Source organism: Salarias fasciatus (genome assembly GCF_902148845.1).
Source record: "Salarias fasciatus chromosome 7 unlocalized genomic scaffold, fSalaFa1.1 super_scaffold_4, whole genome shotgun sequence".
Taxonomy (NCBI): domain Eukaryota; kingdom Metazoa; phylum Chordata; class Actinopteri; order Blenniiformes; family Blenniidae; genus Salarias; species Salarias fasciatus.
This window is the reverse complement of record NW_021941229.1, coordinates 690,118-712,326: the sequence shown is the minus strand read 5'-3', so window position 1 is coordinate 712,326 and position 22,209 is coordinate 690,118. Positions and strand designations below refer to the sequence as shown.

Below are 22,209 nucleotides of genomic sequence, written 5' to 3'. Positions count from 1 at the left end.
CAGCGGCTGTGGGCTAACTGAAGCCAGCCCACAATGCTCAGTAAACCACAGGGGGCGGGACATGACACCTGTCAATCACTGACAAGAACCAAATGAATGTATCTGCTGGGCTGTAAGAAACCAGCCCATTAGAGAGATTCTCTGTTTTCCTTTTGACTGACTGGTGCTGCTGCTGCCTTTGGTTTTATCTAAACTTAAAACAATCTGTTGTAAGTTATTTAAAAAATAATGTTCTCATCTTTTTTGTGTTAGCTGTGTTTTTGTGCTGGGAGGGCTCAGCCCTGCTGGCCATTTAGACCAGCCGTCCCTGAAGACAACAGTGAGCAAAGGAAACACCAGAGAGATCTGATCCATCAGATCGGTGCAGAACTTCTCCATTAAAGCTTTACAGCCTTTAAAGGAGCACAGCGCAGTTTGATCGTTTTATGCAAAACAGCGACCCCTGCAGGCCTTAGGCGTAACTGTAGCTTAGTGAAAAGCTCGTGTCTGTGGCTTGTGCCCATGTACGTGCACAGAAGAGGGGAACTCCTTCCTCGCTCTTTTAGCAGCGCTCCAGTAAAATGTAAGTTTCTTCTGCCTGGTGGGTCTGTGCTGGAGCTGTGGCAGTGCTAGAAGCCGGTCTGTTCTTACTTTCTGGAAGATCCATCCTCAGTACTGCTCAGTTGTTGCTGCTAAGCGTCTGGCGGAGGAATGGTGGACAAAGCTGCTCTTAAAGCTGGTGTCTGGAGTTTCCGTTCGTTTCCAACGTATGAATCATTTTTCAACAGAGCTTCAATGTGTCAGTCTGGTTCCATACTACAATATAATATCAGCATAAAGCAATATAAAAAAATATTTATGAGCCCCGCCTTCGTCTCATAGACCCCCATGTTATCCGAAAAAGCGCCGGTCAGCTTCAGCCAATAGACTTCGAGCTTCCTCATTCTCGTGCTGTCAATCAAAGTGTGGAGCAGCCAGAGAGCACGTCGCTCGCCCAGCAGAGGAGAGTTAGCTCTGCAGCAGATATATCCACTGTCTGCTGAACATCCACCGGAAACAGCTCAACATGGAGGATGCTGCAGGACTCAGAGGCTCTCATTTTCACCCCACAGATAATAGCGTGCACAATTAAAGGGGCGTGGCTTGGTCGCTCATGAAAGCAGAGGGAGGGGGAACCTGAGACGTTGGATTAAAAAAAACCTCTCTCTTTCAAAACTCCAGACACGAGCTTTAAGGATTACCAGGCCAGCGGGAGGCGCATTACGTCAGGCTCAGAGCAATTCGTACCCGAATCACTCATATTTCTGAGCCTTCAGTGCCCTGCACAGGAAAATAGGAGCGACTGCGATCTTGCAAAAATAGCTCTTGCTGCCCATCAGGCAAAGGTGAAAACATGTGTGGGTGTGAATAATTGAAAATTTAATATTTAAAACTGCGCTGTGCCCCTTTAAGTTTTCAATGTTAGTAATGCATTTTATGTAAAGTTTTAGCTCTTCTAGAAAGTGGTTCCAGATAGATAGAGAAACCTGGGGACAGGAGTCTGATGGATGGATGGAAGGATGGATGATGATGATGATGATGATGATGATGATGATGATGATGATGATGATGATGATGGGGGCCCTGGGTGAACAGGTTCAGAGAGCTCTGGTTGGTCTCTTCACCTCAATACTTCACTGAACAAAAAGCAAAAGAGAAACTGAGAAGCAGCTGTAGGAGCTGAAAACATCCCGCCGAGGCGAGGCCGAGGCGAGGCCGAGGCGAGGCCGAGGCGAGGCCGAGGCGAGGCCGGCGCCACCCACTGGGCGTTTGAGACGGAGCCCTGCTTTGCATGGTTCTGTCACGGTGGCCGGCCTGAGATAATCTGAGCTGGAGGGATTATTTCAGCAGGCAGGAGTCCTCATTAACATACATTTAGATGAATGTGTGAGCAGGACTGGACAGAGGTAGACCTTCAGCACAATCACGTTGTTACTGATAAATCACAGTTCCAGTTTCCACAGAGGGGAACCCTCCACGCCCCCAGGAGCCAAGCTCCGCCCCCGGCCCCCACACAGTTCACATTTCAAAAATATAAAGCCAAATTAATGTTCTTTTTGAGAACACATGATGTCGTCTGTCACAAACTGAAAACATAAAAAAATGCATCACTTCTTTTGGAAACTGTTGAAACTGATAATTTTCACAGAACATTTGAAATGTTGCCGGCTTGTTGTTTGTAACGTGTTCAGCTGCAGAACTTTGAAGCTGCTCTTTTCTTCCCCAGCCGGCTGCTGCTGGCTATTAGCTGCCTCATTTGCATCGGGCTGCTTTTTGTTGGTGTCTGCTGCACCGGAGAGCGACGGGGGCGGAAGCACTTTCCATAAACACCTGCACAGCCCGACGCATGCAGAGTGCACTCATTAAATACTATCTGACCTTCTCTGGAGGACCAGGCGACTGGGTTCAGCTGCAGACTACGAACTGGGACTCGGAGTTTCTCCCACCGGCAGCTTGCTGATGTTGGACTATGAGGTGTTTTTTTATGATTTCATTATGAAGATAGACAGCCCTTATGTAAGCTGTGAGGAATGGAGTGAAAGTCAATATAACACCACAACTCAGAAGACTGTTCACACCTCTGACAGATTCAAAACTGAGAATTATACAATCACTGCACCGACTGCTGTGAGGCAGGGAAAGAACGAAGGAACGAAAGAAAGAAAGAAAGAAAGAAAGAAAGAAAGAAAGAAAGAAAGAAAGAAAGACATTTTGTTCTTACATGGAAAGGTTGTTTTAATAAAACCACACTCACACTGCAGAGAACAACACACTCTCAACATTAACAATGGAGAACTGAGACACTGATAATGCCAGAGCACCAGGCTGGATTGTTGTTACAGTGACTCAACTCTAAAACTACCACGTCCAGGAGAATCTGGACTGGAACCAGAACCAGGACCAGGACCCAGATCTGGACCAATCTGGACCGGAGGTCATGACGCTCTGGAGGAAAACACAGTTCTTACTGTTCATCTGAGCATGTGCAGATCGCCTGCTGACTGCAGTCGTGGGGAGGATGTGCAGTAGCAGCACTTTAGAAACGCTGCATTTTCTTCTGTTTGCATGGAGACAGAGTTGGAGCATTTTCAAAAACTTCCACCTTGGCAGTCGTTTTAAAAAAGTTGTGCTTTTGGATGCTTTAAGCTCTGTTGGCATGGCAACAGATGCCCAAAACAGTTTGAAAGGTTCCTGCATTCATGTGAAAATGGGGTGTAAAGGTGACTTGCATCGAAAAGAGCTGAATAAAACATGAATAATGACTAAAGAAAGTCCCGGGATGCTAAGCTACTGAAAACATCCACCACCTATAATTTATATAACCACACATACTCTGACGGAAAACCTTCACACTGATGCTGAAACTGGAAGGATAATCCAATATGCAAGTGCTGAGATCCAGAAGCAGCAGGACGGAGTGTTTCTGAGCGTCCGTATTACATCGAATGCTGTCTCAGCACTGTGGTTGGTCCTAAAACCAGACTACTTGTACTTGTGTTCACTTGGCCATTAGGTGACCGTGGCGACCAGCATCCTGAAGGTGGTTCTGTCCTGGGCCTTGCGTATAAGATCGGGCAGTGGGCGGTCCTCGGAGACTTGTTTCAGCCAGGAAAGCCTCGGACGGCCGCGGGGGCGCTTCCAGTCATTTGGCGGACGGAGGGTGGCCTCAGCGACGATTGCTTTGGCAGGAATGTCATCGCCAAGGCAAGAGACGTGTCCGAAGAGTTGTAGTCTTCTTCTCTTGATGACGGTCGACAACGGTACGGGATCACCGGCTCCGGCGTGTACAGCCTCGTTTCTGACGTGATGAAACCGCCTGATGCCTGCTGAGACCCTCCACGCCGTGGAGGGCTCGGTCCCTAAATATTACGAAGGCAGTTGCGGTGAAAAGCGTCCAGTCGTCTTGTTTGTTCATGCGAAAGTGTCCATGTTTCACTCCCATAGAGGAGAACGGGGAGTACAACTGAATTTAACAGGCGTATCTTGGTGGCTAGTCGGTTGTTGCTGTGTCGCCATACGGGGTGCAGGCGTCCAAAGGAGCTGCGGGCCAGTTGCAAGCGTCTTATGATCTCTGAGTTGGAAGAACAGTCGGAAATGATTTTGGCTCCAAGATAGATAAAATCATCTACTACTTCGACTTGATCGTTAGCAGCAGTTCGAAGTGGTTGTAAGGGGGGTAGGAAGGCGGAGAGGGATTGTACCTTGGTTTTGCCCCAGTTTATAGTGAGTCCGAGAGGTGTCGCTTCTTCCTGAAGGATGACAAGAACATCAGAGACGGTGTCAATAAGCTCCATGAACATAACAACGTCGTCTGCATAACAGAGGTCAGTGATGCGGGAATGGCATTTAACTCCGGTGTCTGCGCTGCGTGCTAAGGTGCTGTTTATCCAGTAATCGACTGCTACGTTGAAGAGGTCCGGGGCAGAACCTCTGATAAAACCAGACTGATATCTTGAAAAAGTAATTATTCTATTTGAAAAATAGTTTGATTGGATAACAACCAGTTTTTCTTGGTGCTGGGAGCCCAATGCTCCAAAATTTAACAAATGATTGAGGAACTTTACTGACTGCTTACTGTATCCCTTCATGACGTCCAGATCTACTACAGCCCCGAAGAACAACCCAACACATCCTCCAGGCCCAGTGTGAGCACCCTGCTGAATCCCTGTATCCACACACACACACACACACACACACAAAACACAATGTAACACACACAATGTAACACATAGTGTATATCAAGTTATGAAGGAAGAGTTCACACTTATGGCTCATCTGTAAAGAGTTTGTGTGTTCAGTCGTATGCAGAGTTATTTGAGGACAAGAGGTCCATAACAGATCTGTCTGGACAGCCGGTGTGTGTGTGTGTGTGTGTGTGTGTGTGTGTGTGTGTGTGTGTGTGTGTGTGTGTGTGTGTGTGTGTGTAGCTCGCTCTGCGTCGTGACTGTCTGCTCGGATCAGAATCCAAGATCTCCGGAAGCAAAGTCTCCACAAGGAGAAAGGAGGCTGCAACATCCGCGCGATCATCTCCCCGCCAGCCAATGGGAGCGCAGGACGCACGTCGAGGACGCCGGTATCCCCTGCTGCGCGTGCGGGAGAGGGGCGGGCCGGGGGAAGCTCGGTCACGCAGCGTGGGCGGCTGACTGGATGGTAAAAAGGAGCGGCGGCGGCAGAGCGGCATCAGAGCTGAGAGCAGCGCCGGAGCAGCAGGACGCTTCAGCACCGAGGACAGCGGCACTCCTTCACTCACCATGGTTCTCATCTGGACGCAGTTTGGTGTCAAGCACAAAAATGTGAACGTGAAGTGCAAAGTGAGAGTGATGCACAGAGGAGACAGCTCCGGATCGTCCTCTTCCGCCGTGAGTACCGCTTGTCAGTCTCTCATCCATCTGCCTAGAAAATGCTGTAGCTCTCCCCGGTGCTGCGGCAGAGGATTCATTCAGATGCAGGAGATGTTGATTCTCTCTCAGCCAATCACTGCTGAGAATCTCAGGTGTTGAGGAGGACAGTGGATAGTTTCCCCTTTTTTTTTCCGTTTTCCTCATCTTTTTCTGGATTCTTTCCTCTTTCTGCTCACATTGAGTTCTGATTGTGATTTTTTTATGGCAAAGAGATAAATGTGTCTTTTTTATTTCTGGAATTTTTCACCTTATGACTTCCTGTTGACTTGTGCATGGCAGAGAGACGAGGATGTTAATTTTCTGCATTTTTAATAAGATGAGATAGTAAGAAGTGGTCCAGCACAGCTGCCCTGCTCCGTCCTGTCCTGTACGAACATCCACCGCTCCGTCCTGTCCTGTACGAACATCCACCGCTCCGTCCTGTCCTGTACGAACATCCACCGCTCCGTCCTGTCCTGTACGAACATGCACCGCTCCGTCCTGTCCTGTACGAACATCCACCGCTCCGTCCTGTCCTGTACGAACATCCACCGCTCCGTCCTGTCCTGTACGAACATCCACCGCTCCGTCCTGTCCTGTACGAACATCCACCGCTCCGTCCTGTCCTGTACGAACATCCACCGCTCCGTCCTGTCCTGTACGAACATCCACCGCTCCGTCCTGTCCTGTACGAACATTCCCGGCTGACATTTGAGAGATCATATGAACAACAATGCATTTAAAGTCTGAATGATTGTTTGTGTTTCTTCCTGCAGGAAGGCATCAAGGCTGAGCAGGACACGCCCTGCCTGGCCATCAAACCCACGGGGAAGGACTTCTACAAAGTCTTGGGCGTGTCCCCCGAGTCCAACGAGGACGAGATCAAGAAGGCCTACAGGAAGATGGCCCTCAAGTTCCACCCGGACAAGAACAGCGACGCAGACGCCGAGGACAAGTTCAAGGAGATCGCTGAGGCTTACGAGATCCTGACCGACCCCAAGAAGAGGAGTATCTACGACCAGTTTGGAGAAGAAGGTGAGAGGAAGGACAGGCAGAGGGACTCGTCCTCTTATCAGCCAGTCCCAGGCTCATTCAGTGTTTTCCCCTCAAACTCTGAAACAGCTGACCGAATTCCTACGTCTTCTCATAAAGAGAGGCAGAAATGGGGATCAAGTCTTTGCGTCTTGTGCTTCCAGGTCTTAAAAATGGCGTGTCGCTGGCGGGCCAAGGCAACGCTTTCCGCAACAGCTTCCCCAGCGATCCCCACGCCACCTTCTCCTCCTCCTTCCACGGCTCCGACCACTTCGACATCTTCTTCGGCAGCGACGCCGACAGCGAGGACGACCTCTTCAACCCCTTCAGGCGCTTCCCCTTCAGCCACGTGGGCGGCGGCTTCGCCGCGGGCCAGCGGCGGCTGCAGGGCGACGCCGTGCTGCACGAGCTGCCCGTGACCCTGGAGGAGGTCATGCACGGCTGCACCAAGCACGTGAAGATCACCCGTAGCCGCCTGACCGCGGACGGCCGCGGCGTCCGCTCCGAGGACAAGGTGCTGAACGTGGTGGTGAAGAAGGGCTGGAAGGCGGGGACCAGGATCACCTTCCCCCGGGAGGGCGACGAGACGGCCAGCAGCGCGCCCGCCGACGTCACCTTCGTCCTCCGGGACCAGGAGCACGAGCAGTTCAGGAGGGACGGCGTCAACATCGTCTACACCGCCAAGATCACCCTGAAGGAGGTGAGAGGCACCGGCGAAAGGTCTCGCTCCCAACCACACGTTGAGCAAGGCACACTGAGCAGAGGGACAGAGCGCCCCCATCAGTCTGAGAGCTGAATGTCACCAGAGTGTGTGACGAGCTTCCATTATGGTGCTCAGCAGTCTCCCGGCAGCTGTGGGAATCGTACCAGTGAAAATCAGTTACACTTACAGAACAGCTGAGCCCAAAGCGCTTCTCCCACCAGGAGGCCCCCTGCTGGGCTCAGCGGCTCTGTCAGTGAAATGCTTCCAGCACTGAACATTAAATGGCGAGTTATGAAACACAGGCAGTCTATAAGCAGACACACACACACACACCAGTGTGTGTGTCTTTTATATAACCCACCAACACGATAAGAAGGCAGAAGCAGAGAGACCCCCACAAACAGCCTGCCAGCTCCTCCCTCACCTCGCCAGCCCTGCAGAGCCGGCCAGAGCTAAAAATAGCCGCCACCAATCACACTCCACTACGCCTGCTGCAGACTGCCGCTCGCTCGCTCGCTCGCTCGCTCGGCTCTCACTCCAGCAGCCCACGCACAGATTAGCAGGGCAGCAGTCACACTGAATGGCATTTCAAAGAGCTCCTCCATCTTGCCTCGGCTTCCTCCAGTCAGTGAGGCGCTCAGTCCCACGCACGGCAGTAAATAGAGCAGCGATTATAACATCTGTAGCACCGCTTTGTTGCATAACACAGAAAATGACTGTGCCTGCAGAAAGACAGACGCTCCATATTTACCAGTTATGTAACTTGACACATTAAAGTCCTGAGCTGAATTAGCTTTGCTCCACATCAACCACTCAGCCAGTCTTACACAAGCAGGCCTGCTGGACTAACGTCTCCTTCGTCCCGTTGTCTCCAGGCTCTCTGTGGTTGCACTGTCAACGTCCCCACGCTGGACAACCGCATGATGCCCCTGCCCTGCAGCGACGTGATCAAGCCCGGCGCCGTCCGGCGGCTGCGGGGCGAAGGCCTGCCCCACCCCAAGAGCCCGTCGCAGCGGGGCGACCTGGTGGTGGAGTTCCAGGTGCTCTTCCCAGACCGGATCCCGCCTCAGTCCCGAGAGATCATCAAGCACAGCCTGGCCCAGTGCTAGCCCCGCCCCCGCCCGGCACGCCAGACCCACCCACACAGCTCAAGGTGCTAAACCCACAGCCTCTCCGTGAAGGGCGCTGTCGGCCACGCTCTGTGCTGAGGAGACCTTCTGCAGATGTTCTGCACGCCGCTCAACAGCCGTGACGCCGACACAGCAGGTAGTGCAGATGTGATGAACAGTCTTTGGTCTCTGAGAGCGTTCAGCGACTCCACCACCTTTCAAGGTTTTTCTCTACTGTTCAATCTGCAGAAACCTTTAGCAGGTGTCAGGTATCCTTATAGACTCCTTCAGACCTGCGCGGCTTCAGGAACAGAATGGCATCTTTACTACACTTCCTCTTATAGTTATATGGTGTTCATATGACTGATATTTTGCATTGAATTATTACAATAGCAAATGTACTTGTGTGCAAAGATTTACTTTGTGTGCAAATTTGCAAAAACATTGTCTCTAAGAGAGATTCAGCTGTCAAATGTTCTATTGAATTATTTGAAATGTTTGTTTATATTCTGCTGCTGATGTATTTTATGGAAACATGTGAGAGCATGTAAAATAAAAACACCAATAAAGACAAGGAGAGAAATCTGTAAATGAGTTCTCTTTAAATGATGGATGGATACATGGAGGGAGGGAGGGAGGGATGATGGATAATGGATGGATGATGAATAGAATCTCAACACTGGTTGAACAATCCACATCAATCTCTGTGTGTGTGTGTGTGTGTGTGTGTGTGTGTGTGTGTGTGTGTGTGTGTGTGTGTGGCAGTAGCTGATCAAGCCAAATGCATTGAGACTAAAGCCAGTTTTAATGAAACCTTCTGGTGCAAAATCCAGTGAAGTGTCCAGAAACGGTTGTATTCTGCACATGTGCGGCTGCAGCTCGCTGCCTGCTTTTCTGCTCCTGGTTTTCAGCTCGCCTCCTGGTTTTCTGCTCGCCTCCTGGTTTCCAGCTCGCCTCCTGGTTTCCAGCTCGCCTCCTGGTTTCCAGCTCGCCTCCTGGTTTTCAGCTCGCCTCCTGGTTTTCAGCTCGCCTCCTGGTTTCCAGCTCGCTGCCTAGTTTTCAGCTCGCCTCCTGGTTTCCAGCTCGCTGCCTAGTTTTCAGCTCGCCTCCTGGTTTCCAGCTCGCTGCCTAGTTTTCAGCTCGCCTCCTGGTTTCCAGCTCGCTGCCTAGTTTTCAGCTCGCCTCCTGGTTTCCAGCTCGCTGCCTAGTTTTCAGCTCGCCTCCTGGTTTCCAGCTCGCCTCCTGGTTTTCAGCTCGCTGCCTGGTTTTCAGCTCGCCTCCTGGTTTTCTGCTCGCCGCCTGGTTTTCAGCTCGCCTCCTGGTTTCCAGCTCGCCTCCTGGTTTCCAGCTCGCCTCCTGGTTTTCAGCTCGCCTCCTGGTTTCCAGCTCGCCTCCTGGTTTCCAGCTCGCCTCCTGGTTTTCTGCTCGCTGCCTGGTTTCCACGGCAGCAGGACTGGACCCTCAGCTCGGCCTCAGTCTTCTGTTGTGTTGCTACTCTGAAGAAATGTGTCAAAAAATGACTCTTTCTAGGAAACATTTGCCATTTGCTTAGTGATTTAGCTGTATTTGCGGCCGGTTTTAGCCCATGGGCCTGATGTTTGACAATCCTGGACTCCATAGGACTCAGCAGTGGAGTTTGCATGTTCTTCACATGCATGCATGGGTTTTTTGGTGGCAACAAGAAGCGACTGCTGAGTGAGGGGTAATGCTGCCTAAAACTTGAAACGCTGCTTGAAGAGCCGTGGCTCTGCAGTCTATGAAGTGTCGTTCCGCTGCAGTGGCTGGAGGCTGCAGGCCGCCTGCTGCCATCTAGTGGCTGACTGAGCAGCTGCAGCAGCAGCGGAGGATCCTGCAGCCAATGAGCGACACCTGTTGATGTCTCACTCCTGGAGTGCGCCGGAGTGAGGCCAGGACGGCGGCACGTGGAGCTGCCGCTGATTGGCGCGGCCGCTCAGCTGTGCGCGCGGACAGGTGAAGCCTCAGACCCCAGCAGCTCTCTGGAGACCCACTGCCTTCCCGCGACCATGATCAGAAATGAGTCAGACCGCACCTCCAGATCCGGGTGAAGGTCCGGGTGTGAGCGGCCTGACCCTGGTGGTCCTCCTGCTCGTGCCCTGCGTGGTCCTGCTGCTCCTGCTCCACTGCCTCCTTCTGCTCTGCAAGCTGCTGGTCCTGTCCAAGAGGGGCCGCAGGTCCCGGCGGGGGGGCGCGGAGGAGCTGCTCCTGCGGTCCACCCTGCACGCCGTGTCCGATGTGAGTCTGTCCCCGCTGCTCGGCGGGGGGGCGGCCTCCTCTCTGGCGGGGCGCGTCGTGGCGCACCCGGTCACCTCGTCCATGGCGTCGTCCCGGGAGGCGCGCGGAGCGGGCCACGCGATGCGGCTCCTGACGCCAGACGGGCCCGCCGGATCCCAGAGGGCCCCGAGCACCTTCAGAGCCACCGCCTCGTCCTCCTCCCGCCGGGCCACGCCGGGTCTGGACCCGCTCCCAGGATTACGCAGAAGCGCTGCGCATTTGGCGCAATCTGACGACTCCGAGGCGGAAGTCAGACTGAACCTGGTCCCGCCGAACTCCCCCACAGTAAGAGGACACCTGTCCTTCAGTCCAGCTCAAGCTGTTGGGCTTTTTCTTTTCTTAATTGTACGTTTTCATACATGCATACAGTATTCGATGGTGGTTCCCAAAGTACGGGGCACGGACAGTTTTGGGACTGCAGGAATGCTTCAGGGAGGACGCAGCAGCTGGAGGAACCTGGAGGTGAGGGGGAAGGATTTCCCTTTTCTTTAAATAACTCAACATCTCAGAACAAGTCCTCACGTGACCCCTTCTGTCCCGTCCCACTGGACCCTGTCCAGCTCCACCTAATCTCATAAGTTACCACTGGGCTGCCAACCTGCACGAAATGATATCGCGGTTTACATCTCCTCAGTCTAGCTGGTGCCACAGTGAGTCAGCATCCTGCTCCTCATCTTTGTTAGCTCTGACACAGGGGTGGGCATTCCTGGTCCTGGAGGCCGCAGCCCTGCTTGTTTCCCATGTCTCCCTGCTCCAACACACCTGAATCCAATCAAACTCATGGCCAAGTCCAGCAGGAAGCCAGATAACGAGCCTCATTGCAATCAGCTGTGTTGAAGCAGGCAGACATGGAAAACATGCAGGGCTGCGGCCCCCTGGACCAGGAATGCCCTCCCCTGCTCTGATACGCAGCACGTTACCCATTTCTCCGTCAAATTTCACCTCTAACCCAGTAGTTTCTGCAACTCTAAAAATTTGGGCACAAATAAGACGTCACTGTGGATGGCTCACTCTCCCTCTCGCAACTCCCGTCTGTCGTAACCACTTATTCACTCCGGCAAAGATAGACCCACGATTCACTGCCTTAGACCGTAAAGGACTGCGCAGTCTGGGAGATCTTTACGTTGATGGTTCGTTTACTAGCTTTGATCAATTAATCTCTGCCTTTAATCTACACAGATCAGACTTCTTCCGGTACCTTCAGCTGCGGGACTTTGCAAAAACGCACGCTACATCATTCCCACATATTCCAGTACCCAGTGGAGTAGACCTGGCTCTTCAAGCTAAAACTCCAACAAAAGGTCGCGTCTCCTTTTTGTTTAAGCTATTTTCTTCGATTAATGACAATATTGTTAGTAAGATAAAATCAAAGTGGGAATCAAAACTTCAGTTGAGCCTGTCCGAGACCCTATGGGAGGGGGCTATAAAAACTGTTAACTCATCATCTAGCTGTGCGAGACTCTCTCTAATACAATTCAAAGTCCTTCACAGGTTACATTATAGTAAGGAAAAACTCTCGAGACTTTACCCGGGCGAAATGGATGAAAAATGTAACAGATGTGCACAGACTCCATGTAGTCTTGCCCCAAACTGTCTCAGTTCTGGCAACGTTTCTTTAAAATAATTTTAGAAGTACTGAGCATAAACATAATTCCATCTCCACATATCGCCATTTTCGGCAGACGTCCAGACAACCTTCACACTGCAGCCATTCAGAATAATGTGACAGCCTTCGCCTCTGTGGTTGCTCGTAAAAGAATTCTCTTATTATGGAAATCACCTCAACCACCATCGATTAAAGTTTGGTTACATGACATTTTCTCTTTTGAAACTCGAAAATCAAGTTTTCGCTTAGAGGTTCATCAGACAGGTGTTACATTCTCTGGAGACCACTGCTCAACTATTTTGATAAGTTACCAGCACGAGAGATTTCTTTGCAAAGACGACTATATGACCATGTTCCCTATGTGATGCCTTACGACGCGGGCCGCCAGCAACAGATAACGCCCTCTAAGAACGCCCCTCCCCCTCTTCTTTCTTTTTTCTCCTTTAATTTATATATATATTTGGTTTTGCTTTATTCTGTTTTGTGTTTTTGTTTTGTTTTGTCTTTTTGTTTAATTATTTTGTCTCCCTTCCCCAAAGGGAATTTTAATTATATTAAAGGACCATATTTCTGGGGTAGGGAGAGGGTTTGCTTATTGTTCGTTCATTTATGTTCATTCAATTTTAGAAAAAAGATGCATCTATTTAAACTGATCGTCTATGACTTGCATCCCATAAATAAAAACTATTAAAATAAAAAAAAGGAACGCTTCAGGGAGGACGCAGCAGCTGGAGGAACCTGGAGGTGAGGGGGAAGGATTTCCCTTTTCTTTAAATAACTCAACATCTCAGAAGAAATCCTGATAAATCCTTCTGACTTTTTGGGTTTTAAAGCGATACTTCAACATTTTGGCAAATTGGCCCATTTAGGGCAATTCCCTGGTCATTTAGAACAGAAAACAACCCCAAAACACTTTGGTGGACACGTTATAATCCACACATTCACTACGCTGTGGAATATTAATGCAAAATTACCAGATTGAGTTGTTTATGCGAAGATTGCTAAGACGGAACTACTTACTAAACATGGCGTCTGGGCGTAGTGATTTCAAAAGAAAAAGTAGTTCCCAATATTTGCTTCAGTGTCGTAACGCTACAATATTATTTGTTGGTGTTCCACAGCGTAGTGAATGTGTGGATTATAACGTGTCCACCAAAGTGTTTTGGGGTTGTTGGATTGTGTATTTGATGAGTTTGACGAGGGGGAACAAAAATGCCGTCCACTTCCATTGTGTCCGCCATGAAGCTCTCCTCAGACCCACCGCTGAATAAACGGCTCGCCCTCACTAAAAAAGTAAGTATGCTGTTCTAAATGACTCGGGAATTGCCCTCAATGGGCCAATTTGCCAAAATGTTGAAGTATCGCTTTAAGCAGGAGGTGTCAGAAAAGTTCCCACAGGGAGAACCGGCTCGTGGCGGCCAAGCGTTCATAGCGACGTGGCTTTTTGATCCTTGGATGTCGGCTCTTCCTGTAAATGTGAAGCTGACCGCCTCTCGGTCCAGGTCAGGGGTCACCAACACTTTCACCTGGACTGAGCTGGACTGGTGGAGCAGAGCCGTGACAACCTTCAGAAATCCTCTTCTAGCTTGTTGTTTTGTGGCCCAGAGCGTCCGTGATGAGACGTCCCATGTCCCCTTCTGTCCCGCCCCGCCGGACCCGGTCCGGCTCAGGCTGACCTTCAACTCTCAGCCCCGACGTTCCGAGCACCACATAGACGTCCAGAACCTTAGACCGCCACAGAGAGCTGCAGGCCGGAACCCCGAGGGCCCAAAGACTCAGTTTAAAACCCAGAGGACCATTTCAGGTTGTTGGTTTAAAACCCAGGGAGCCCATCCAAACAGGTTGTCGGTTTAAAACCCGGAGACCCGTCCTTTCAGGTTGTTGCCCCCTGACTCTGGAACGTCTTGCTCTTGTCTCTCTGAATGGCTGAGTCTGTGGACTCCTTCAGAACCTGGAGACTCTTTTATTTAGAGACGCTTTGAGCAGAATGTGTCACTGGGTAAATCTGATATGCACAGTGACCTACCGATCAGGCTCTATGGCTGAATCTCTATTTTAACCATCTGGGCTCTATAGCTGTATTACTTTGCTCCAATAGCTCCTCGTTTCCGTGCACATGATGCTCCGCCGCTTTGCTGTGATTGCTGGAGGAGAAAATCCAGCTGAAAGTCTCAGACTACCGTCGGTAACAGCGTCGCGCGTTGAAGTGGTTAGGTCGCCTGTTACTACAGAAGGCAGCGCCGTGTGCTTCAGTGCTGCCGTTTCCAGGTGTTCTGTTTCTGTAGCTGGTCTGAACCCCAGAACCCTGGTCCGTGAGCTGACCTGGCTCTGGTCTGGTTCTGGTGTGGATCACAGCACCCTGGTCCGTGAGCTGACCTGGCTCCGGTCTGGTTCTGGTGTGGATCCCAGCAGGCAGCCCGGGGCCGGGGTCATCGGAGCTGCGACCTGCTGACAGATGTGAGTCCAGATGCTGCAGGACCGGGCCTGGAGCCGCCCTCGCAGACGTCCTGCTCCAGCATGTGTGCCGTGGGTCCGGGGCTGGACAGCGACTTCGGAGCCAGTGCAGGTGGTCTTCTGGACCCGGGGCGTCGGCCGAGCCCGGCCGGGGAGAGCCGGACCTGACGGCCCGGGTGTGTTTGGTTTGCTCGCAGGAGTGTCCCTGCGGATCCTGTCGGCGGACAGCGACGGGCTGTCGGGCGGCGCGCCGGCCTCGGCCTCGGCCCTGGAGTGGGACTACTACGACCCCTGCTACGTCCGGCAGAACTACGTCCCCACACACCTGCAGCCCCGGCCGGCCCTGCACACCAAGCACTACTGGGTCTGACCGACGGCCGCTTTTAGCTCCTCACCCACCCCACCCCGCCTCACCCCACCTCACCCACACCACCCTGCCCCACCTCACCTTGCCTCACCCCACCTCGCCCCGCCTCACCTCACCCACACCACCCTGCCCCACCCCACCCCACCTCACCTCACCCACCCCACCCCGCCTCACCCCACCTCACCCACACCACCCTGCCCCACCCCACCCCACCTCTCCTCACCCACCCCACCCCGCCTCACCCCACCTCACCCACACCACCCTGCCCCACCCCACCCCACCTCACCTCACCCACCCCACCCCGCCTCACCCCACCTCACCCACACCACCCTGCCCCACCTCACCTTGCCTCACCCCACCTCGCCCCGCCTCACCTCACCCTGCCCCATCTCACCCCGCCTCGCCTCACCCCGCCTCGCCTCACCCCACCCCGCCTCACCCCACCCTGCCTCACCTCGCCTCACCCCACCCCGCCTCACCCTGCCTCACCCCACCTCGCCTTACCCCACCTCACCCCACCTCACCTCACCCCGCCTCACCCCACCCCGCCTCGCCTCACCTCACCCCGCCTCACCTCGCCTCACCCCGCCTCACCCCACCTCACCCCACCTCGCCTCACCCCGCCTCCCCCCACCCCACCCCGGACACGTCCTCCGTGTTCCGCTCACTCCGGCACTGCCTCGCCTCTCAGCTGGCCTCGCCACCGCCTCCTGTCAGCCTGATGTTTATTGATCACTGTTTGTGTGACGCTCTGCATTCTGTTGCTTTCACTTTTCACCCAGGGAAGAAGTCATGTTTCAGATCAGTTTTAATATTTTAATAAAGAACCTGATGATTGATGGCGGTATTCTCCGTAACTGAGCCCGGCGGGTCCGGGGCCTTCCAGCCGAGCCAGGGACGTGGAGAGAAGACACCGAGGACAGAGCAGCGGCGAGAAGATGATTTATTCTCTGTACAGTGAAGATCAAGGGCCGCTTGAATGGTATCCGTTCACAGGAAGTACGACTGGAACGCAGACTACTCGAAGCTGGACAGGAAGGTCAGGACGATCTGCTTCAGTTTGGCGTCGGACGCTTCAGAGATTTTCCCATCAGCTCTGTGGAGAAGAGTTGAAATGAATGAGACTGGAGGGCGAGTGGGGTCTCCTGCAGGGGCGGGGTCTCCGGCAGGGGCAGGGGGGCGGGGGTGGGGGGTGTCTCCTGCAGGGGCAGGGCAGGGGGGCGGGGCAGACCTGATGGCAGCCAGCAGGTCCTGGTGCTGGCTCAGGATGTGCTGAAGGAACGCCGCCTCAAACTTGGTGATCTTGCTGGGCTCCATCTTGTCCAGGTGTCCCCTCACGCCGGCGTAGATGACGGTCACCTGCTCCTCGATGGCCATGGGGGCTGGGAGAACAGAACAGGTCAGAGGAGGGAGACCGGGTCAGAGGAGGGGGGAGGGGGGACTCACAGTACTGCCCCTGCTTCAGCAGCTCGGTCAGCCGGACTCCCCGGTTCAGCAGCTGCTGCGTGGCGGCGTCCAGGTCGGAGCCGAACTGAGCGAAGGCCGCCACCTCGCGGTACTGGGCCAGCTCCAGCTTCATGGTCCCGGCCACCTGCCGGGAGGAGACGAAACTCTGTCAGCAGGGGGCAGCAGCGAGGCGGTGTCTGCTGATCCCAGCCTCCAGGCCAGTACCAGGGTCCAGCTGACTGACCCACCTGCTTCATGGCCCTGGTCTGGGCCGCAGATCCCACTCGAGACACCGACAGACCCACGTTGATGGCCGGACGGATGCCTTTGTAGAACAGCTCCGTCTCCAAGAAGATCTGAGAGAAAAAACCGGAGTGAGAACCTGAACCGGGCCGGGCGGGGCTGAACCTGAACCGGGCCGGGCCGCCACTCACCTGTCCGTCCGTGATGGAGATGACGTTGGTGGGGATGTAGGCCGACACGTCGCCCGCCTGCGTCTCGATGACGGGCAGGGCGGTGAGCGAGCCGCCGCCGAAGTTGTCGTTCATCTTGGCGGCGCGCTCCAGCAGCCGGGAGTGCAGGTAGAAGACGTCTCCGGGGTACGCCTCGCGGCCCGGCGGGCGCCGCAGCAGCAGGGACATCTGGCGGTACGCCACGGCCTGCAGAACACCAGGCGGTCACACCCTCCACACGGATCACGTCTGCGACGCCGCGGGGCCAAACATAAAGCTCGGGGGCCAAAGCCGGCCTGAAGAGGATCCGATCCAGCCAGCCTAACCTAACGCTCACGGTCAAGAACAGACGGCGCCAGACGGCGCCGGCCTCACCTGCTTGGACAGGTCGTCGTAGATGATGAGGGCGTGCTTGCCGTTGTCTCTGAAGTACTCTCCCATGGAGCAGCCGGAGTACGGCGCCAGGTACTGCAGGGGGGCGGCGTCCGAGGCCGTGGCTGACACCACGATGGTGTACTTCATGGCGTCGGCGTCCGTCAGCCTCTTGACCAGCTGGGCCACGGTGGAGCGCTTCTGGCCGATGGCCACGTAGATGCAGTACAGCTTCTTCTTCTCGTCAGTGCCGTCGTTGAAGCGCTTCTGGTTGATGATGGTGTCGATGGCGATGGCGGTTTTGCTGCGAGGCAAAGACTGGAGTTCAGCACTCGAGCAGAGCGACACGAAAAAGAAGCCATTCCTCAGAACAGAAGGTGGGTGTGAGCAGGTCAGCACGGACGCCCGGGCCCGGACCCGGACCCGGACCCTCCCGCTCACCCGGTCTGCCGATCTCCGATGATCAGCTCGCGCTGGCCGCGGCCAATCGGCACCAGGCTGTCCACGGCCTTGATGCCGGTCTGCATGGGCTCCCTCACGGAGATGCGGGGGATGATGCCGGGGGCCTTCAGGCCCACGCGCCGGCGCACCGTGGAGCCCAGCGGGCCCTGCGAGACCAGAGCGGTTAGTCAGACGGGTCGGCTGGACTCCCTCCGTCTCAGACGCCGTTCCAGTCGAAGGAAAGCAGAGCTGAGCGACAGGTCAGGGGTCACAACCTAAACGCCATCAACAAGTCCTGAGCTGTTTGTCATTCTGACTCACACGCCACCTCGCACGCCATTCTAACACAAGCAACGGAGCTTTCTGCACACTGCCGATCCAGCCAGCTCCAGCAGGTCATAAACTGTCACCTTTCCATCGATGGCGTTTCCCAGAGCGTCGACCACGCGGCCCAGCAGCTCCTCGCCCACGGGCACGTCCACGATGGCGCCGGTCCTCTTCACGATGTCGCCCTCTTTGATCAGCTTGTCGTTACCGAACACCACGACGCCCACGTTATCGGGCTCCAGGTTGAGAGACATGCCCTGCAGGAGACGGCGAAGGCGTCGGTATGGAACGCCACCGCACAGCAACACATCGCTGCTTCACAGGAAGCTCCTCCCTCACCTTCAGGCCAGACGAGAACTCCACCATCTCTTCCGCCTGCACGTTCCTCAGGCCGTACACCCGAGCGATGCCGTCTCCGATGGACAGAACGCGGCCGGTCTCCTCCAGGTCGGCGCTGGTGTCGGCTCCCATGATCTTCTCCTCCAGGATGGACGACACCTCGGCGGTGCCTGGATGTTTGTGGAGAGTTATCACACACACAGCCTGCCGTCGGCGGCGCACCGACTGCTCCACTGCCGTGAAACCATGTGAATCGTACCGGTTTTCTGCAGCCATGGCCGAGCTGTGTGCAGACTCCTGGCTCCGACCGCCGCCGCAGCAACATGTCTGGACACCTGCAGACAGCGGGACCGGCAGAGGTGAGAGCCGGCTGCTACGCCCCGGTACGCCCCGGTACGCCTCGGTACGCTCCGGTACGCCCCGGTACGCCTCGGTACGCTCCGGTACGCTCCGGTACGCTCCGGTACGCTCCGGTACTCCCCGGTACGCTCCGGTACGCCCTGGTACGCTCCGGTACTCCCCGGTACGCTCCGGTACGCCCTGGTACGCTCTGGTACGCTCCGGTACGCCTCGGTACGCCTCGGTACGCTCTGGTACTCCCCGGTACGCTCCGGTACACCCTGGTACGCTCCGGTACGCCTCGGTACGCTCTGGTACTCCCCGGTACGCTCCGGTACACCCTGGTACGCTCCGGTACGCCTCGGTACGCTCTGGTACTCCCCGGTACGCTCCGGTACGCCCTGGTACGCTCCGGTACGCCTCGGTACGCCCCGGTACGCTCTGGTACTCCCCGGTACACTCCGGTACGCCTCGGTACACTCCGGTACGCCTCGGTACACCCTGGTACGCCCCAGTATGCCCCGGTTCCTTTGTTAAATTACATCGACACAGAAAAGAAACGGCTTCTGAGCCGACAACTGGAGCGTCAGTGTGGCTGAGCGTCTGCCGTGAGACCGCTGCGTCTGGTCCGACGCCCGGGGACGCTTCCACAACTGGTCCTGGACATCAAGACACAGCACTGTTCACCAGACAGCCTCCGTCACTGGGATGGCCCAGTGTTACCCTTCATCCTCTGCTCCTCCACATAACACAACAAAACCAAAAGCACCGGCACATAAATGTAAACTCTGCTCTGGCTGTTTCCATCCTCCTCACAGTGGTCAAACTGAACCCGGCTCCTGACCTCCGCCTCCTCTGCCTGCTGCACTTCGACAGAGTGTTTCTAAATCTGCACGGTGGCCGGGGTTTTCAGATGACTCGCAGATGTCCAGGCCCAGACACGGGGAAACGTCCTGAGTTTCACTCGTCTCCCGTGTCGTGCCACCGTAGTTAACCCCGACAGTTTCCCGTGGCCGGGGGGCGAACATGCATTCAGCCAGGGAGCAGCAACATCACTGCACTTGATTTAATCAAACTGAAAACTAACAACTGCAACCAAACATATGGTGGAGGACATATAAATTCTGACTCTTTTATCCATTTGCAATAATGTCCTCAAAATGGACAAATGAAGCCTGACCATCAAATGGTTGATTTGATTACCAACAAGTTTAATGTCTTCTAACCAAATGTGAGGAGGGGGGGCATTTCATTTCACACTATTTTTCCATGTTTAGGATTGATTAAATTCAGTTTCAGTTTTTAGGGCCGCACGGTGGCGCGGTGGTTAGCGCTCTTGCCTCACAGCAAGAAGGTCCTGGGTTCAAATACCGGCCGGGGCTCGGGGCCTTTCTGTGTGGAGTTTGCATGTTCTCCCCGTGTGTGCGTGGGTTCCCTCCGGGTACTCCGGCTTCCTCCCACGGTCCAAAAACATGCATGGTAGGTTAATTGATCACCCTAAATTGCCCCTAGGTATGAATGTGTGAGTGAATGGTTGTTTGTCTATATATGTCAGCCCTGCGACAGACTGGCGAACTGTCCAGGGCGTACCCCGCCTTCGCCCACAGCAGCTGGGATCGGCTCCAGCCACCCGCGACCCCGAAAGGGATGAAGCGGTGGAAAATGAATGAATGAATGAATAAATTCAGTTTCATGTAGTTTGGTTAGTTTGATTTAAAGCTCGTGTCCGGAGTTTTGAAAGAGAGGGTTTTTTAATCAAACATCCAGAGGTTCCGCCCTCCCTCTGCTTTCATAAGCGACCAAGCCACGCCCCTTTAATTGTGCATGTGCATTATCTGTGGGGTGAAAATGAGAGCCTCCGACTCCTACAGCATCCTCCATGTTGAGCTGTTTCCGGTGGATGTTCAGCAGACAGTGGATATATCTGCTGCAGAGCTAACTCTCCTCTGCTGGGCGAGCGGCCGTGCTCTCTGGCTGCGTGCACACATTGATTGACGGTACGACAAGGCGGAAGCTCGAAATCTATTGGCTGACGCTGACCGGTGCTTTTTCGGATAACATGGGGGTCTATGAGACGAAGGCGGAGCTCATAAATACATTTTTATATTGCTTTATGCTAATATTATACTGTAGTATCCAGGGCCGGCCCGGGCTTCAGAGGCGCCCTAGGCAAGCCCGAGATGAACGCCCCTTGGGAGCGTGTTTCGAGCGGTCCCGACATTTGTTGAGCGGGGGGGGGGGGGGCTGAGGAGCGATGCCGAACAATACCGATCAGTGCCGGGCAGCGCCGAGGACAAGGAGCGCGGTGCGTTGGACCGCTGCACAGCGGGGCACACAGAACACAGAGCGTCGTGGCGCCCCTTGTACGACCGCGGCGCCCCCCTCGGGGCGTGGCGCCCTAGGCGGCCGCCTAGTTCGCCTATGCCTAGAGCCGGCCCTGGTAGTATCCAACCAGACTGACACATTTAAGCTCTGTTAAAAAATGATTCGTACATTGGAAACGAACGGAAACTCCGGACACCAGCTTTAACTTGGCTGAAATCAAGCAAGTGATGTTGTCCTCCCTCCCTGAAGGCACGCTCGATCCCCGGCCAGGGAAAACTGTCAGGGTTTCAGACACCTGCAAGAATTAAAACTACTTTCACCCCCAGACACAGGAAAAGTGCAGGGTTTACTGTCAGTCCAGCCAACGCATTGCTCTATATCATAGCATGATCATAACATGAGTCAGGGCAAGCTGCCACAACACCGCGGATGGATGGAGGAGGCAAAGCTGACCTCCAGTGCTGCATGACATGAGGCTCTGGCAGATACACTGACGGCTCTTAACCGTGAACCACAAACTGGAAAACAACTGAAGTGAATCGTTTCTTGTAGTGGTTGGTCCGGCAGCTCGCTGTAGCTATCTGAATGAGCCCCGGTGATTCGGAATAACTGGCTTCCCCTGTTAACTGGTGACGTCCATCGTTGCAGCAGATGTTGACATCTGGAGCGGTGCAGACAAACACGGTTTAACCGCCTTTACAATGAAGTCAATAACATTAACAGTGTGGAGCCTTCTGTGTTGCTTTAACATCCGACGTTACTTGCTACAAAGGCGGACGCCAGTCGACGCTGGTCACCAGATAACAGGGGAACCAATTGATCGGTAACACCGGCGGAGGGCCGGGTGTCCACCGCATCCAGCGAGCCGCTGTACGGACAGTAAAACCACACTCCTCCCGGCGCAGGGAGAACTCTTCCGCACACAGAGACGTGAAAGGTGCTTACAAATCCGGCTCTTCGGGGCAAGGTGCGGGCTAGAGCCGCTGCGACGCGAACTGACAGCATGTCGGTGCGGTGATGGCTCTATGCTGCTCCCGGAGCGGAAAGAGAAGGACGGCGGCCCGGTGTGGGGCGGCGGAAACGCCGGCGCGACCCGGAAGTGATTCACCAAATGGAACTGTTGATCCAACAAATGGATCAATGACGTATAGAATCACTAGACCGCTCGCTGCTCGGCGGACAGCAGCGGCGCCATGGCAAACCGGT

General features: G+C 54.4%; 3 protein-coding genes and 1 long non-coding RNA gene across 4 annotated transcripts; 2 read left to right on the top strand and 2 right to left on the bottom strand.

The window, feature by feature from the left end:
- Nucleotides 1-560: 560 nt before the first annotated feature.
- On the bottom strand, nt 561-8,690 carry LOC115383018 (uncharacterized). The gene is made up of 3 exons (XR_003930619.1): nt 8,574-8,690; nt 3,348-3,352; nt 561-573 (listed from the first exon to the last, which is right to left on the bottom strand). It is a non-coding gene; the product is annotated as an uncharacterized LOC115383018 (long non-coding RNA).
- Nucleotides 5,236-8,305, top strand: LOC115383017 (dnaJ homolog subfamily B member 5). Its single transcript, XM_030085020.1, has 4 exons — nt 5,236-5,378; nt 6,176-6,434; nt 6,596-7,131; nt 8,010-8,305. The coding sequence occupies exons 1-4, from the start codon at nt 5,271-5,273 to the stop codon at nt 8,241-8,243; spliced, it is 1,137 nt and encodes a 378-aa protein (XP_029940880.1). The 5' UTR covers nt 5,236-5,270; the 3' UTR covers nt 8,244-8,305.
- A 1,587-nt stretch (nt 8,691-10,277) lies between the features above and the next one.
- On the top strand, nt 10,278-14,965 carry hwa (huluwa). The gene is made up of 3 exons (XM_030085549.1): nt 10,278-10,820; nt 14,554-14,707; nt 14,793-14,965. Exons 1-3 carry the CDS (start codon nt 10,278-10,280, stop codon nt 14,963-14,965), a joined length of 870 nt encoding a protein of 289 aa, XP_029941409.1.
- An 805-nt stretch (nt 14,966-15,770) lies between these two features.
- atp5fa1 (ATP synthase F1 subunit alpha) lies at nt 15,771-22,209 on the bottom strand. The gene is made up of 11 exons (XM_030085019.1): nt 21,949-22,209; nt 18,599-18,674; nt 18,340-18,509; nt 18,084-18,257; nt 17,674-17,840; nt 17,236-17,536; nt 16,843-17,067; nt 16,657-16,764; nt 16,409-16,553; nt 16,194-16,344; nt 15,771-16,058 (listed from the first exon to the last, which is right to left on the bottom strand). Exons 1-11 carry the CDS (start codon nt 22,006-22,008, stop codon nt 15,980-15,982), a joined length of 1,656 nt encoding a protein of 551 aa, XP_029940879.1. The 5' UTR covers nt 22,009-22,209; the 3' UTR covers nt 15,771-15,979.

Bases quoted from the DNA above. Each gene is read 5' to 3' on its own strand.
- LOC115383017 (XM_030085020.1), top strand. From the start codon at position 5,271: ATGGTTCTCATCTGGACGCAGTTTGGTGTCAAGCACAAAAATGTGAAC. The intron at 5,379-6,175 runs GTGAGTACCGCT...TTCTTCCTGCAG, and splicing joins CCGGATCGTCCTCTTCCGCC to GAAGGCATCAAGGCTGAGCA. The intron at 6,435-6,595 runs GTGAGAGGAAGG...TTGTGCTTCCAG, and splicing joins CGACCAGTTTGGAGAAGAAG to GTCTTAAAAATGGCGTGTCG.
- atp5fa1 (XM_030085019.1), bottom strand. From the start codon at position 22,008: ATGCTGTCAGTTCGCGTCGCAGCGGCTCTAGCCCGCACCTTGCCCCGA. The intron at 18,675-21,948 runs GTAAGCACCTTT...CGCTGTCTGCAG, and splicing joins TGCCCCGAAGAGCCGGATTT to GTGTCCAGACATGTTGCTGC. The intron at 18,510-18,598 runs GTACGATTCACA...ACAAACATCCAG, and splicing joins GCCATGGCTGCAGAAAACCG to GCACCGCCGAGGTGTCGTCC.
- hwa (XM_030085549.1), top strand. From the start codon at position 10,278: ATGAGTCAGACCGCACCTCCAGATCCGGGTGAAGGTCCGGGTGTGAGC. The intron at 10,821-14,553 runs GTAAGAGGACAC...GGATCCCAGCAG, and splicing joins TCCCGCCGAACTCCCCCACA to GCAGCCCGGGGCCGGGGTCA. The intron at 14,708-14,792 runs GTGGTCTTCTGG...GTTTGCTCGCAG, and splicing joins CGACTTCGGAGCCAGTGCAG to GAGTGTCCCTGCGGATCCTG.